Source organism: Arvicola amphibius, chromosome 1, assembly GCF_903992535.2.
Source record: "Arvicola amphibius chromosome 1, mArvAmp1.2, whole genome shotgun sequence".
NCBI classification, from domain to species: Eukaryota; Metazoa; Chordata; class Mammalia; order Rodentia; family Cricetidae; genus Arvicola; species Arvicola amphibius.
This window is the reverse complement of record NC_052047.1, coordinates 15,627,609-15,644,879: the sequence shown is the minus strand read 5'-3', so window position 1 is coordinate 15,644,879 and position 17,271 is coordinate 15,627,609. Positions and strand designations below refer to the sequence as shown.

The 17,271-nt window shown below is 42.9% G+C and overlaps 1 protein-coding gene across 2 annotated transcripts in view; it reads right to left on the bottom strand.

Annotated features, from left to right (window-relative positions):
• Adamts3 (ADAM metallopeptidase with thrombospondin type 1 motif 3) overlaps nt 1-8,088 on the bottom strand; it is a 214,280-nt gene extending 206,192 nt beyond the window's left edge. For both annotated transcript variants that reach the window (XM_038330474.1, XM_038330465.1), the window contains exons 1-2: nt 7,943-8,088; nt 6,777-6,804 (exon numbers count right to left, since the gene is read on the bottom strand). In XM_038330474.1, coding sequence (XP_038186402.1) covers nt 6,777-6,804; nt 7,943-8,011 — 97 coding nt within the window. In that variant the 5' untranslated portion in view covers nt 8,012-8,088. The remainder of the gene's footprint in view (nt 1-6,776; nt 6,805-7,942) is intronic.
• Between the last annotated feature and the right edge of the window lie 9,183 nt (nt 8,089-17,271).

Genomic DNA, 17,271 nt, shown 5'->3' with positions numbered 1-17,271 from the left:
TACTTGGGAAATTAAATTCCACGTGGGATCGGACATTCCTTGTGCTAGGAGCTCCCCAGCTCTGCTATCCATTTTAAAGACATAAGTCTTGAATTTTATTTTGCCTCTGCTCTGCCTCTAGTCTATGCATTTCCCCAAAGTTCTCATAAAATTACAAAACCACACTAACATAACTGTTCATATTTATTGAGTATTTGCAATAACAAAAATGATAAATACCTTGCTTTTTTCAGACTATTAAACATTTTAAGTGTATTCTAATATTTAAACAAAGCCAAAATTTATTTCTAACTATGCTTTTTAAAGCCAGTTTACTCCAAACCTGCAGGGAGTTTATTCCATACTTTTTTTTCCCCAAAAGCCATTTGTCAAAATTTATGATGTGCATCTGCTTAGAAACCAACCTCTGGGAATTTCTCTTTAAGGAGTCAATTGAAATGCAGGTAATGACCTATATAAAATACCAGGTGGCAAATCTCAATACTATGGGAAAGCAGATACCATAAGCAAAATAATTATCAAGTTATGTACAATTACAGGATGGAATTCAGTGTCTTTGGCAAGAAGTTTTGTAAGGATATGGAAAACAAAAACAAATATGCTTAACCAGTTTTTCTTCATACAAAAACATATTATCACATGAGTAATTCCAACCAGACTACATATCAACTATGCTTTGTGTATACATGTTGATAATTACTTATCCAAAATGTTCAGCACTGTGGTGTCTATTCTTTCAGACTTTGGAACATCTACATACACTTTACCAGCTGAGCACCCCAACCCAAAAATCTAAAGTCTAAAAGACTGCAATTAAGGGGGCTGGACAGATGGCTCAGAGGTTAAGAGCACTGACTGCTCTTCCAGAGGTCCTGAGTTCAATTCCCAGCACCCACATGGTGGCTCACAACCATCTGTAATAAAATCTGATGCCCTCTTCTGACCTGCAGGTGTACATGCAGGCATAACACTGTACACATAATAAATATAATAAATATAAATAATAAAATAAATATAATAATAATTTATTATTACACATAATAAATATAATAAAACATTTCTAAGAAATAAAGAAAACATCATATAAAAAAAGATTGCAATTAAATGAACAGTGGGTGAAAATAGCTAACCTGTCAGTTCTTTGGGCTTTGACTATCAGAGTTCCAGAGACCACAGAAACAGTAACGATAACCATAGTGCACACATGTAACACATCTATATCAGCATAGGAGAATCACAGCTTGCCAGGAGGAGCACGGATGTAAGTTAGGAATAAAAGTTGATTTGTATTCCGTTCCAAGATTGCTGAGAGGCTCCACTGCTAACAGCAATCCTTTCACAGAAAGAATGAACTCTGTAGAAGTCATCCCTGTAGACAGTCCAAGTGATATAACCAGATTCTTCAACCCAAAACCACTCATAATTTTACCAGGCCATTTGGAACTATCCCTAATGGATTTCCAAGGCAGTCTGAGTTGGCCTCTCACAAGCAAAGAATGTTTGAAGTTCGTCATCCTGAGGCAGGGGTGACCTTGAAGGTTTTCTTAACATTTCTAGGCACTACCACATGATTTGAGACAGCAACAAGAGAACAGCAAAAGCATGGGCAAGAAAGTTTTCAGCTCAATGGGAACAGCAATCATCAATTACAAGGGGGGGCACACAAATGGGGTAAACATCCCAAGGAGACTGTAGGCAAAGCACACAAAATGAATGGGCCAAGGTTCTTGTGCTTTGTGCTATAAAAGTAGATGCCTTGCTAACATTGAACAATTAACTGATAGCCATTGTCATATTCGCTGTTTTCATGGGGGACTCACTAAACTTAAAGGCACAGGACAAAAGCATTTAAGGAACTCCAGAACATAGAGAGATCTTGATGTAATAATGCCCTGCCTGCTACAGATAGTCACCAAGCAATGATTCTCTGTGGATGACCAGGTACCAACTGTGGTGTAGTGCTAAGACAAAGCCATCTTCAAAGCAGAGTCTTGGCTTTCATGCGGTAAGAAGTGACAGTGTTTCTTTACCCCAAGTCAATCATCGGGTAAGTGACTCTCACTAAACTCTGAAAACTATGCAGATAGATAGATAGATAGATAGATAGATAGATAGATAGATAGATAGATAGATAGATAGATAGATATAGATACATCCCAATGATGACAAAGCATTTCTTAGAAAACTAGTGGATGAAGATAAGCTCCTTTCTAAAGAATGAAATGCAATGGATTTTTTAAACTAGAAATAGAAGACTAGAAATAGAACTTTAAAAAAGTAAATAAATAAACACGCCCCAACTCCAACAAGGGTTACTGAGGAATGACAGCTTCATGCAGTAACATGAGCCTTCCTCAAATGATGCCCAAAGAATAGCAAAGTGATAGTTTCAAAACAAAGGGACTGAGGATTCTTTTTCAGATTTTCCAATCTCTACAGAACTCTAATTGTTTCCTAACCCTCGTGTGTCACGGAGTAAGCCTCCTAACCCAATTAAGGCAGTAAGCCAGATGCCCACAATGACTCCCTTGCATCCCACTAAGAACATGTGCTGACTCAGACAAGAAAGAGCTCCCCGACAGGCAGCAGAAACATGCCAATGAGCTAATGAAACACACTTGACCATACGTACATGAATATACTTCAGTATGCATAGGTTGGGGAGAAGGATAGGTAGTTTTTCACTACTTGACAAAGAGACCCAGACAAGACCGGGGTTCACAATCTATCTCCCTATTTTCCCTAGAAAGAATCATACTTCCCCACATACCAAGAATGTATTTTTCCCATTGGCTAAGAGAGCAGCCATATCCCCTATAAGACTACATAGGTGAGGAATCTAATGTATTCTAACCTGCCATTCCCTCCACTATAAACCACCTTCTCTCTACCTAAATAAAATCCTTTTCCTACTCTAGTAGGTTATGACATGTCATATAGATTTTAATTACCATCATAGGTCATATACTACAGAATAATATGGTACAATTTCTTGTATTCAAAGCAGAACAGCTGGGCAAAATTAGTCCAACCCTGTTAGCAATCGGGAGTGTGGTTACCTTTAATGAGGAATCAGCACGAGGAAGGTGGTAGGTGAGAGGCACAAGGGTGCTAGTAACATTCTGCTTATGGACCTATGCACATGAGTACACACTATATCAGCAGCAGCAAGCTGTGCACTGAATACAGACCCTGTGAGCATAATAAATTCTAATTCCTTCCAAATTTGTCTCCTCCACAGTTTGTGGTTTATTGCTAAATTATGTTTATCTCTTCCTGAAATATACTCAGAAGCCATTCAGAGCTATGGAATTTCTGTAGCCAATTTGTTATGCAATAGATATAAATAATTAATACATCAATAATTTTCATAGACTGCTTTAGTCTTTCCTAATGTATCATCAATCAAACAGTATTCCCAGGCTGTTGCATAGACCCACCTTTCAAATGAGTGGCTACTGAAAGAGAGAGTGCATCTTTCTGAATCTGTAAGTCTCTTTTCAAATGGAGACAGCAAAGAATCTTACTGTGGCTAAGATTTTCTGAAAGAGAGCATTTTTTAAAACTCCATGGAGTCAGGTCATTGACTATAAATGATGGCTGTATTTCATTAGTACAAGACTCAGAGGTCGCAATCTTTATTGCTGTTGTTTTCATTTTCATTACACTTGAGTATGGTAAATAAAATGACAATGGCAAAGAGGAACCCCACAGAACAGGAGTATGGAGACGAGTGCTATAAATCTCCAGAAATACAACCTAGGAGCACCAAGAGGACCCCTGCCAGGCTGCTGACTCATCTTCTTCAAGCTAAGCTTAAGCGCACCTGCACTGTTTTCTTTACTGCAGAAAGGACTCTGAAAGTAATTGATACCAACAAAGGGTCTGGACCGAAGCCAATCCCAGGCCTCCTGCATGAGAGCATCCTGATTCTATCTGAAAACGCCATCAGAGCAACGCATTTCATTATGTGAATAAAATGGGTTGGAAGAATGGGTCATCTTAAAACACCTGTTTAATTACATCCTGAAATGCTGCAGTGGCCAATGAAATAAGCAAAGTCATTAAAACCAAGACTGTTCTTTTTCCTACTTGGGGGTTTGAGATTTTGATGCTGTTTTGTTTTGCTTTGTCTTTTTCCTTTGAAAAGATAGACAGAGGGCTGAGTGCAATGGATCGCCACAAGACTGATGCCTCTCAGGCGGTGTGCAGTGCATTCTCAGCCGCCCCTTCTCCCTTCTGTTCTGCTGGGGAAGAGACTCACAACACTAAGTAAGATTGCCATACATGCATGTTGCATGTATAGAAAATTCACAGGTCCACGGTGTCACAAATTCTGAGGAGAAACTATGCAACTTTGAATTTTGATCCTTCTCAAAACAGCACTAACAGAACTGAATCTCTCACACATTGAGCCTCAGCATCAAGACATGGCAGCTACTTCCACCATCACCAATCCACACCGATCCTCAACAGCTGCGCTTCTAGCCAGGCTTTCCCCTTCTCTAAGCCGGGTGTATTAAATGCATTTTTTTTTTACCGTACCTGGAGGCTTTTCTTCTGCCCGCCAATTCCCAAATAACCACTCTGAGGCTTAAGATAAATTACAAACTGTTTGGATTATTAGCTCAGGCTGACTATTAACTAGTTCTTACAACTTAAATTAATCCATTTTTATTATTCTATATTTTACCACGAGGCTCATGGCTTGTTACCTCACATCTTGCTTCCCCTGCGGCTGCTGGTATTTCCCTGACTCTGCCATTTTTCTCCCTGTATCTCTGGATTTCCTGCCTAACTCTATTCTGCCTGGCTGTTGGTCAAATCAGCTTCTTTATTAACCAATGCTAATAAAACATATTCACAGCATAACAGAGAGACATGCCCCATCATTTGACTTACAATATTTCCCATTCATAATGAACCTATGAAACATGGTCTCATCCTAAGTCAGAGGACATTGGTACACAGCTCTGGGCCTGGATCATGGCTTCACCCATTCGTGAACAATTATGGACCCCACTGGGCACTGCAGAAGGCAGCTGGAGCAAAGGGTCATGTCTCTGTAAGAGACACACCAAACCCATCCTGAGACTGCGAGAATCAGGCAAGCACATCAAGCAATTAACACTACACCCAGCATTTAATAAGTCATCAGTAACTTGTACCCAAGTTTGCAAAGGTAGGGATAACATTTTGAAGAAGAAAAAGGAGGAGGAGGAGGAGAAGAAGAAGGAGGAGGAGGAAGAGGAGGAGGAGAAGGACTTTACAGCCTGATGTGGTAACAGATAACTCTAATCTCAGCACTTGGATTAGAAGTTTAAGGACATCTTGCCTACCTAGTGGGTTCCAAGCTAATCCTGAGCTGTGTGAAACCTTGTCTCAACAAACAAATTTCATACTGACACTTCAAAAACAAAATATCTGCAGTGAATGTTCTGCCAAAACGAAGATTATCTTTTGAAGCAATTTGAATAAAACGTTATCGTAGATGGTGTGGTGGTTTGAATAAGAATGTCCCCTGTAGTGTAGGCTCATGTACTCAAATCTCAAATGCTCTGCCCCTAGTGGGCAGAAGAGTTTGGGAAGGATTAGAAGGGCTCTATTGGACGAAGTGTGTCTCTAGAGGTAGGCTTTGGTTTCAAAAGACTCATGCCATTCCCAGTTCATCTCTTTCCCCCTTGTTGCTGGGTCTCAGGATGTGAGCTCTCCACTACTGCTAGGGCACCATGGCTGCTTGCCTGCTGCCATGACTATGTCACCTGGCTAGGATAACACTGCACTCTACCTTCTGAAGCTCAAAGCTCCAAATAAACTCTTTTCTAAGTCGTCTTAGTCATGGTGTCTCTCCACAGGAACAGAGAAGTAACTAAAACAGTGGTTAAGAGCACTCCGTGCTCTTTCAGAGCACCTGAGTTCAATTCACAGTACCCACACGGTGACTAACAACCATCTGGAACTCCAATTCCAGGGAATCTGATGCCCTCTTCTGGCATCCTTGGGCACTGCACACATGTGAACCGACATCTAGGCAGGCGAACACCCTCCCATACACATAGAATAATTTTTAATATGTGTTTTATAGGATGTTGATTGTAGCCTGACTTTCCAAACGTGAGCATCCAAAACATAGTACTATGAACAACCTCAAGAAATGACTATTATTTTTGGAGTAACCTGTTACAAACCACATATTTTGAACTTTACCATCTCCTCACCCATAAAATAGGAGTAACTAATAGACCCCACAGCACCAGGTATTACTCAAGTATTACCTAACTTAATTATCTTACGAATATTTTTTATGAAATAAAAGAAGTCACTCAAGTGTGTAGACAAAGCAGGCAAACTTAAGGAAAAATGTGAACTCTCTCTTCATCATCCCCCCTTTCTTCCTGGCATTCCTACAACTGTCTTCAGTTACAAGCAGATTTGTTTCTCCCTATGTTCCACAAGGTGATGGTCTGACTTTTAAGCATCTCTTATGTTCCAGCCCCGCTATAACCCTCCCAGTGCATACCAGAGGCTCGCACCGAATCAGTAATAAATAATGCTTGAGAAGAGGAGCTTCTACTCGGGAGGATATTGACACCACTATAATTTAGCCTGGGGAAAATAGGACCCTCCCACGGAAAGCGGAAGAGTAGAAACGATTCCAGACTACGAATTATTTTAACCACTAATTAGGAAACTTTCAGAAACAATTCTTTGGCTTAGCTTACTTTTGTCCCCTGCTCTCAGCTAAGGTAAGGGTGACATCTGAGAAAGAGGCTTACCTATTTGCACCATTTCTTCAGTCCCAGCCTAGAAGGGGGGGGGGGGGGTAAGAAAAAGAAACAGTTACTGGGTTTCATCTTATCGCCCTGTGCCGTTTCTACCATCAGTGCTTTTCCTAGGCTGGTTAATCAGGAGACCGACAGACTGGAATTGTTGCCTGAAGGCTGAATAAACCTTACTTAGTTCCTAGAAGGTTCCTGTGACAAGAGCCTGAGCCAACGCAATGACTATTTGAGAAAGGGACTTGTTGGCTGGCTTTAATTTTAGTATCTGTAAAGCCAGTAAAATAAACAGTGACCCTCAATGGCCTCTTCGGAAAACTCCAATACTAGATCACCAGACCAGAGAGGCTAGAAAACCTCACAGAGAAATCGTGCACTGAGAGTCCCACCGGTTCCGCGCTGATTTGATTTACTACAAAAGGCTCGCCAGCCTGAGCCCCCTTCAAAGACTATTCAGAGAGCATCAGCTTCACCTTGAGTCTCCACGGGGTGGGGGCAGGGCCGAAAGGCACCAGAGCTGCACTCAATTTAGCTTTAAAGAGGAGGAGTTGTGCGGAGCGGGGGAGGGGAAGAGGCGGCAGACGCCTCCAGCTTCGGCTGCCCTCGGAAAAGGAGAGGGCAGGAAACGTCCCAGGCCCTCCCCAACTGTCAAACTGCAACCCGGCCGCGGTCCTCCCAGGACACGTGTCTGGGTAGCTCCGGGTACTGCCTGGGGACTTCTTGAAACCTCTTGTCCCTGGCTACCCGCAGGAACTGGGAGTCAGGAGGAGGGAGATCCTCTGGGCTTCGGAATCCGCGGTCCAGACCTGAACTTCGCCAGAGCGCCCAGAGCGTCCGGAGCGCCTTGCAAAAGGGGACAGCCTGATGGCCCCACTAGGATGCGAGCTGGCTGCAGTCTGACATTTGGACTACTCCTGGTCGCCGCTGGCTAGGGAAGCCCCAGGTGTGATGAGCCTTGGCTGCCGAAGGAGGGTTGTCCCAACCTCCCATGCAATGCGTCCCCAAGCCCAAGCCCCGCGCAACGCCGGGCCCTCCACGCGCCGCCTCGGAACGCAGAAGATGCCCCAGAAGGGTGGCAAGGGGAGGGAAGGGAGTGAAGGGGACGAAGGGGAGGATCTTTGTCGGGAAAAGGTTGGGTTTGAGTTTTATTATTTTCCACTTACTTGTCCATCAGCTGACGTCCTAACCTCTACCAGAGAGGCTGCTATCAACCAAAGTGACAGGAACACCATCACGAGTCGAGTGCACTTCACAACTACTGGGCGAAGCAGCTACCCCAGTGCAAACCACCCCAAAATAAGTTTCCTTTAAAACGCGCAAAGAAAATGGAAGAAGGGGAAGGAGGGTTGCAGAGCTTTAAAAAAAAAAAGTGATCTTGGGCTTTGCTCAATGAAAAGGCAACGTGAGCTGTGCGCCTGGCCCCGTGCCCTGTCGGTCCTTTCCACTTCACCTTCTCACCCGGTCCTCCCAAGCCGACTGTGCGGGAGCCAGAAGGTACTGCGAGCCGGGCAGAAGCTGACCCAAGCGGGGGAAGGGACCGGGGCGTCCCACTCTCTGCCCCGGGGCTGCTTTGGAGAGGCTCTCGGAGCACCGTGGGCCGCCGAGGCTAAGCACGGAGACGGCTCGGGTCCCGGGAGCGTGGCAGCCAGGGAAAAGTGGGAACCAGAGACCAGCGAGCGGGAGAAAGAGGCAGCGCAAGCCCTGGAGCCTCCGCCGCACACGCAGTGGGGGCGGGAGGACGAGGGGAGGAGGCAGCCGCCTAGGAGGAGGGAGGAGTGGGCCGCTCGCCCGCTCCGGTTGCTCTCGGCCCGGGCCGTCTGCTCTCTGCCCGCGACCCGCCGGGCGCTAATAAGGCGGCCGAGTCACCCCCCCACACTCCTCCCCCAGGCGGCCCCTCCCGCCGCGCGCCCACGTCATCGTGGCCAGTGCCCCCCGGCGCAGGGTCAGGGCTCATACCGGCCGGGGGCTGCGAAAGCGCCGCCTGGACCCCGCATCCCCCAGGTCTCCGTGATGGGACGAGGGCGGGGAGGGTCCAGGCGCGCCTCCCTTCCCAACGGGCGGAGGGAGGGGAAGGATCCGGGGACCAGACCTGGGCTGTAGGAAATCACCTCCTCCAGCCTCCCCTATTTCCCCCCTCCTTTCCCCCACCCCTAGGCAGGGGAAAGTCTCCCGACAGAAGCCCAAGGACGTGGGGGATTTTCTCCTCCAGACACTCATCCCCCCCCCCCTCCTACGCATGGATGGACGTGGGGGGCGGGGGCACTCTTTCCGCAAAGCTCTTGTTTATGCTTTATTCGTTTATATTAGTTTTCAAAGATACCGCGTTCCCTTTCTTGACTCAGCCGGATGTTTCCGTTTATCACTAGAGTACACAGGCCTCGGGGTCTCTTGCTTACAGCCAGATTAAGTTATCTAGTGACTTGTGCAGTTTGCAGCTTTCTGGGACGAAAGGACAGCCAGCGACCTGAGAGTTGCTGGAATCCCAGACCCACCTCGCTGGGGTAGACCAGGTGGCCATGGGAGACGGGGAGGGCGCGGAGGGGGTTTTCCCTGTCCTGAAGGACCACCCTCACCCAGGATTAGACCAGACAGTAATAAGGCTCATGCTGAGTGGAAGTTTAAGGACTTCACTTGGAAACAGAGAAGTGGAGTCATGTCCTGAGGAAGCGATCCTACCAAAATGCATCGAAGTTTTGCTCTATGCCTTCAATAAATTGTTTATTCCTAGAGAGCTAAAGGGAAGGCTGTCTCCAGCTGACACATACATCTCACTGGGTTCCTGGTTGTGCTGGCGCTATCTTGTCAAAATCATATAAGGAGGACATTTACGGGAACATTTGGGAAGTGGACTCATCTAGTAACACAGTGTATTAGGTTAATTAGTTAATTATTGCTAAGAAATAGGATTAGACCCTCAGGACTGAAGGACGTCCAAATTGACTTTCCCCTTTCAATTCCAGGCTGCGGCATTGTTGTGGTCTGTCCTTGACTCGAGGTCTAGGGATGAACGCCTGAACTTGGCACCAGGTTGTCCTAGCCATTAAAAGCAAATAAGCCTCAACATTGCATAAATTAGAAACGTGGTCACTGCATACAGGCGAATAAAAGAGGTGGTGTACAGACTGACCTGGGCTCTAGAACTGTCCCCTGTCTATCTATCTAACTGGCAAGTTCTGGAACTCCATTTTGGTTTCTGCCCTCTGAGATATTTCCAGTCTAAAACTTTCTGATCTTCAGTGCTGACAAAAAAAAAAAAAAAAAAGTATTAACCATGCCCTGACCGTGTTCTTGAGTCTGTTCGCAACGTCCAGACACTTGTTACTGAACCACTATTTTGCACAACAAGCAATTGAGGGAACTTTCAGGAACTATGCCTCAGAAAGTAAGTGTGTGTGTGTGTGTGTGTGTGTGTGTGTGTGTTACACTGTCATTTAAAATTCCATTATTTGGTTTTTCAACTGTTCTGCCTAAAACAGCTCCGGTGTTTTCTTTCTGTTCGTTTTTCTCTTCTTTAAGTTCTAGTTGGGACTCCCTGGATTTCTCAACTTCCTGAGTCATGGCCCTCACACTGACAAATGCTGATTTAAGTGCAGGCCAGAAGGTCTTTATTTATCAGATTCCAATGTGAGCTCTCATTAACAAGGTTATCCCAACACCATCCAGGGCAGAGCTTCACGAACTATTCCCTAGTTTGTTTTTAAGGGGGACAAGTCTACCAGCCAACTAAAGTTTGTGAAATAGGCATATAAAGAAAATGAAATTAATTTCTTTATTTCCCACTTCCTAGGGGCATCATGAAAATCACCTGGTTTTACTGTAAGCTGTCTAGCATGTCAGGGTATGGTAAGGGCTTACATTTCTGTAGCATGAGGGCATTGGTACAGTCATTTATTGGAGTTAGTGAAATCCTGTCACAAACTGACCTCTCCGGCCTGGCCAGAATTAATCCCCTTCCCTTCATATGCCTCAGCCATAGCTATAATATTGATCCTCACACATTCTCCTGTCCAAGTGACCAAGAGCATTCTAGACAGAAAAGCAAATAATTATACCACAAAATTACTAAGCACTTTGAGGTATGTTTTCTTTCAAAATATGTTTCTCATTTATAAATAATTTCAACAGTGATCCCATGTTTAACCAATATCTAGCACAATTTCCTTCCGGTGGGGGATACAGGGAACTTTACTAACCCCGGACATGCGGCAAGTGGAAGAGAAGCTTGTTTTCCCTAGCTAATGGGAAGCTGTACTTTGGGTCTTGAGATTTCTGACACCTCGTCTTAATTATCATTCCCTGCGATGGTTAGTTTTAATTGCCAGTTTGACAAGGTCTAACGTCACCTGGAAAGAGGGATCACCTGGATAAGATTAGGCCTGTTGGGGTTGCTTCTCTTCACTGTGTTAGCTGAAATGGGAAGACACAGCCCACTGTGGGTGGCACCGTTCCCTGGGGCTGGTCCTGAACTGTGGAAGGGTAGGGAAGGTAAACTGAGACCCAAGTGTGTATGCAGGCACTGATTCCTCTCTGTTCTGAACTGTGGCTGTGATATGACTAGTTTGTAAGTTCTGCCACCTTTTCTTTCCTGCTAGGATGGAATGTGTGTAACCTGAATTGAGAACTAAAATAAGTCCTTTCTCTTCTACGTTGCTTTTTGTCAGGGTGTTTTATCATAGCAACAGAAATGGAAATAGACATCCCTTTAAATTTTAAATTGCAAGACGAACAAGTGTACAGTATTCTCCTTCATCTCAGGTTTTGAGTCTCAAGCTCAACCCCAGCCTGAAAATACTAAAGAGAAATTCCAGAAAGGAATGATTTATAAGTTTTAAGTAACTTCAAAACTATGTATTGCTATAATTGTTCTATTACTAGATATTATTAGTTTCCCACTATGCCTAATTTATATTTCCCATAACACAAAATTTATAATTCATGATTTCTTTAGTTTTTTTTTCCTTCTGGCTAAGTACCTTCCTCATACTTTTAATATACCTAAATATCGCCAATCGATATCATTAAATGCCTCATATTTTTGGTCAGAGAGGTTTGTGAAGTTCAGTACGCACCTTCATTCGGAGGATAGATTGGAAGGTAACCGCAGCATAAAAGGCTAGGCTCGTTTCTGTCTTTTCCTCCAATTTCCAAGGTGCCCTGGGTACTAACTTTCTCACTTTCCACCACCGACGCCCAACAATTTCTCTCACGAAGCACTTCCCCTTCCACCTGAAGAACTCTCTGTTCCAGGTCCTGAGGTTCTAGTCCACGGGAGTATTAGAGTAGATTCGGGTGGCTTATTTCTACAGGACAGAGAAAACTGAATTTACCTGCTGTCTTCGCCCCATCTCCTGGATCCTCATAGGACATGGGGCTTGCAACATGGGAGGACAGAGATGACAGCAAACTCCCTGACATAGCAGGAGTTATCCATCCTTAGTGTCTTCCCTGTCCAATGCAATGCTTAGTTTTCATTCATGGGTCAGTGCATACTATGTATCCATTGCTTGTAATATAAATGTAATTTTAACCCAGGAATGGCCAGTATAGGTTGGCAGTTAGAATGTGGGACTGTCTTACTCAGAGGCACACTCCTGATAGATACACAGTGATGGAATAGTTGCTGAGTGAAGGCGTGAGTGGCTAGTTACTGTTTCTACTAAATAGGTTTAAAAGTCATGTTTTCTCCAGTACAAATGATTAAACTATTTCCAATTTTCTTGTCTTCTTACACACATTTCCAGAAGTCTCTTTGAAAACTCCCAAACCCAGGAAAATTTATGAACACAACGATAGAAACTAACGATGGCAAGGCCTGGGAGGTCACCCCACCCATGCTCCCACTGGCAGCTGAGCAGCCCTTAGAGGAAATCCAGTATCTCCCAAAGGATACATTTGAGTGTCTGGGATTTCTTACATGTTTGCTTTTAGACGGATGATTCCACAGTGGAACAAGTACAGAGGGCAGGTCATTCCTTGTGTTCCTTGACTTTCCTTCTTTTTCCTTAGTGGAATTATTTCTTGCCCCAAATGTGTCTCCCCTCCCTTAACACCATTTCCTATGATAATTAGTATCACTAGCTGTTCATATCTATAGATACATTATGGGAACAGGTATTACTATCTACCTTCCTTTGTTTCTATAGTCTTCCTCCGTTTCTTTAAACCTTCTCTATTTTTTTTCTTGGAAATTCTAAGTGTTAATGGAAGATCATAGTCTCCCTAGAGCCCCAGTTTTTTTTAAAAAAAAAAAAAAACAAGGAAGCCATTAAAAATCCTTCAAGTGCTCTTTGTAAGGGTCACAACCTAATTGCCATAAACTATGTTAATGGAAAGGCATTTAAAATTATTGTCAGATTGCTTACATTGATGCCATTGTTTTCTTGATATTTCAAGGAACCCTAATAGAGAAGAATGCTGGAGAATACAGATGTGTATTTAGGACTATTAAATAGTAGTTATAGTCCCCGGAGAGGAAGGGATTCAAAGTCAGAGACATGGCATAGTACTTTCCACATAGTAGATCATTCCACAAATATATGATAAATGATTATATCATTCACCAGCTTCCAATAACTAACTATATACCAACCCACATCTTTTCCCCCTATATAATTCTCAAATCAATATTGCCAAGCATTTGTAGGTAGCTCCAAAGCCTTAAAACTTTAAATTATCTGTGCTCAGAAAGTACAGGAGAAATCACAATATTCAGTTGGATTCAAGGACTTAATTAAAAGTGCAAAAAAACCTCTTAGTGGCTATTGTTCATAAGTATTCCCTCATAAGTGAGTGTGAGTTTGTACAAGTCAGAGATGTAATCAGGTGCCTAAATGTATAACTAGTGTCCACACAAGATGACATGGTTTGGGAGGACTTGTTAAAACTACATTTGAGATAATCCTTTCGTATAAGGGCTGTTTCTGTCTAACAATGCCAGTTCTGTAATAAAATTTTGTATGGATTTCTGAGATGAGAATAAAGACAGTTTTTTCAGGCTGTCGGGGGCAGGTAGGGAGTCTTCTGGGTGTTCGGCACAACAGCTGTGCAGTAAAGAAGTTCTTCCACAAGAGGCACGCTGTGTCTCACATCATACACTAAAATCATGTTAGAGCTTCTATGTATTCCTACTACCTTCCCAAAGCCGAACACACCCAGTCTTGAAATGATTTCCTAAAACTCAGAAGAGTTTTGTTGTTGTTGTTTTTAGGTTAATTTATTTGTTGAGGGAAGCAATCAGTTTCATTGAGTTATTGAAAGTCATCCCTAAATTTTGTAAAAACAACTTTTATATAAGAACAGTCCTCCAGTTCTCAAGATATTATAGGCTTTCACTAAGATAGCAATTGACTTTTTCCAGACAAGAACTAGAAGTAGTTAGCATAGAGAAGATGAGCAGCACAAAGCAATCAACCCACTGAAGAAAAACAAAATCAGTTATGAAATCAACAATCACCCATAGACTGTTTCTGCCAAGGAAAACAAGACCTAGATTCTTAACATCTAGCACTTTAGAAAGAAAGAACAGACCCCAAACAAATCCAAACCTGAACCGTGATTTTAGGATGTTTTAATCTGTGTAGATTATCAACCAGATGACAACAGATGCAACTGAGCTGGCAACCTTTTTTTGTCTTTAATTGCTTAATGGCAAAGGGTCACATAAAATGAGAAGGGTTCTAAGATTTATGTTTGGGGTCTGACATGTGAATTCTGTTATCGTCACACTAAACAAAGAATGTGAGAGCTACCACTGTTCTGGCCAACTGCGTAGTCAATGTTTGGTAGAAAATGCTCAGATGAGAAACTGTAGAGCTGTCTAGTTTCCCTATACTTTACAGAAATTTCATAAAAAAAAAAAAAAAAACACTTTTGTCATTGGTGTAACGGCACAGAAGCAAATGCTCAAACAACAAGGTGGTGCCTTTAACACATCTGGGGGAAATGTGTAGCAAATAGCTTATTCTCTGGCTTAAGTCATTTTTATCAAGAGCTCACATTATTTACAGCATAAGGAAGTAATGCTGACCTATAAACTTCAGTTAATCCTCAAATTGTTGCCTTGGCCACCCTAAAGGAGTTCCAACTTTTGAACTAGGGGCTTGCTTTGTGATGGTCATCCTGAAAACACATGTCACCATTTACTATGTGGTTTTCTTCCTAAGAGTAGAAGAAAGGGCTAGATGCACATAAACATCTGACCTTCAAGAGGGTGGGGGTGGTAAAAGCACCCATGCTGCTCCCAGCCATTCAAATCCCACGGATCTACTTTGGAAGAAAGTGTGGCATCTCTTCTTGAACAGTTTTCAGGACAAGTCAGTCTAAACAGAGTCCTAAGCAATGGCCAAACTCCAGTCCTGTTTTCTCCTAATGCATGCAGATTTGGGTTTAGTGAGCTCAGGGGTTAATCCCAACAAGTTCACAACGGGTATTGATGTTTCTGTTCTTCAGAAAACACTTCGAGTGGCAGGACCCGAGAATGTACTGTTCACAGATAATTGCAGAAAATAGGAACCACCTGACATTTTCAAGAGTCAAGCATGAACTACTTAGAATAACAGCTAATGTTTTCCCTGATTTCTTACTAAATACCCATGATATATGATCAGCATAAAATCCAGAGCTGTGAAGAAATGAGCCTGGAAAAATGGCTCTGACATTATTTAGGAAACTGGACTCCTATTTTTTTTTTGAGTCACTGAGCTGTGTACTTTTTTACACAGTGAACACTTAATAAAGTCAGTTGGTAATTTGTTAATTACTGATTTTTAAAAACACATCACAGTCTACAATCCACTGTCCCTTCAAGAAGGTGTGTTGCTCACAAGACTCCATGGCAGGTCCTTTCTTGTAGGTGCTGCACTTGGGAGCCACTTAGGCAGTGTGTGACACTGTATCCAGTCGCTGCCCTACAATTTACTGTTCAGCCCATTAGCAGTCCACCCAAGCTGAGCTAAAGTTCAATAGACTTCTGAGCTTATTTATAAAAGAAAAGGAAAACAAAAGGAACATTTCATTGGTGCTTTTATTGAAAAAAAAAATCACCATAAGATGTTCTGTGGGTTCCATATTGTGAGGAACTTAGACTAATTACAAAATCATTTTGTTGATGCATGTAAGCATGTATGTGATTCTTAAAGAATTGTGATATTCTAGTCTGTGTTTCAGCCCACATAGACTGAATGACTGTTCGTTCCAGTTTGCTGCTTTTGAATAATCATCTAATAAGAACTCTTTAAGTCTTAGATTTTATGTAAAAAGATGTCCCATAAATCTCTCTGATAACACTAGAATAATGTATTACTTTCATCCTTTATGAGAATAAAATTATTACTAAAATTCTGATGGGCGTAACCTTTATCAAGACCTTATTCTATATAAGATTCAACCCTCCTTGATGCAGCAGATTGTCATTTTGGGTCTCATGTTATACCTGTAAGGTTGCTCCTCCCTATGCCTAATCCAAGCTGCTTCAGCATGTCAGAGAAAGAAAGGTCCCATGTACATATTCCCAGAAACTCAGGGGGAGGAAGCAAGTGACCATGGTAGAAGCGGTAGATGCTATCATCTGGGTTCTTTGGAGACTTGGGAAGAGGGGGTCCATTGGGGTGGACAGGCATTGGAGGAGAGGGCTGCTGGCACAACCGAAGAGCCACAGAGGTACCTGTTTCCCAACAATCCAGAAGAATTTAGACAGAGTATCTCCATGGTGCTCCATGCTGCCCAAGCCTAGAGAGGTTACCCTCAGGCTTTTACTAAGTGGGAGATTCTAGGGAGACAGGACAAGTAACTGAGGTAAATGTTCTGTATTCCCCTGATCTGGGCATTAAAGATGCTTTAGAATTAAATAAAGGAAAGAAAAATAACACTGAATGACCACCCTAATTGTATGTTTGCAAAATCATGCGTGATAAATTGGAATGTGTTCACTTGAAACACAATATTGGTCCAGGCCCATAGTGTCCATCGCTGTTTATAACTACAATAGAAGAGCTAAGTTGAGACTTACAGCCTTTAAAAATGGTTTGTTAAGAAAAATCAAACCTCTATCATGGCAGGAGAATCCAGATGTATTTTGTCTCGTGTTAAGTGTCATCACAAACTGTCATTTGCTTGGCACTAAGGGACTGTAAGACTCTTCAGACGGGTTAAGAGAATGGTGCCTTCTGGTTGGGTTTGAATTTACTCTCTCGTGTTATTCCTCAAGCTTGGCTGGTTGCTTCTGTGATCTGCAGAATTTGTTTCTAGCTAATTTCAAAGATACCAGTTGCCTTGTCTATCTACCACTTTAGTGACAGATTTTATCATTTGCAGCCATAAATGTTCACAGCTACCGCTAAGAAAATCATAATAAAAGCCATTAATGTGTGCAATGAGCATGCATGGGTAGGGAGGGAGAAGAGAAGAAAAAGAGAACTATCAAATGAATTTCCTAGAAATAGTCTTACTGACGCAATTGTTCCTGTCCCTCTCATTTCTCCTCTTCTCCCTTCTC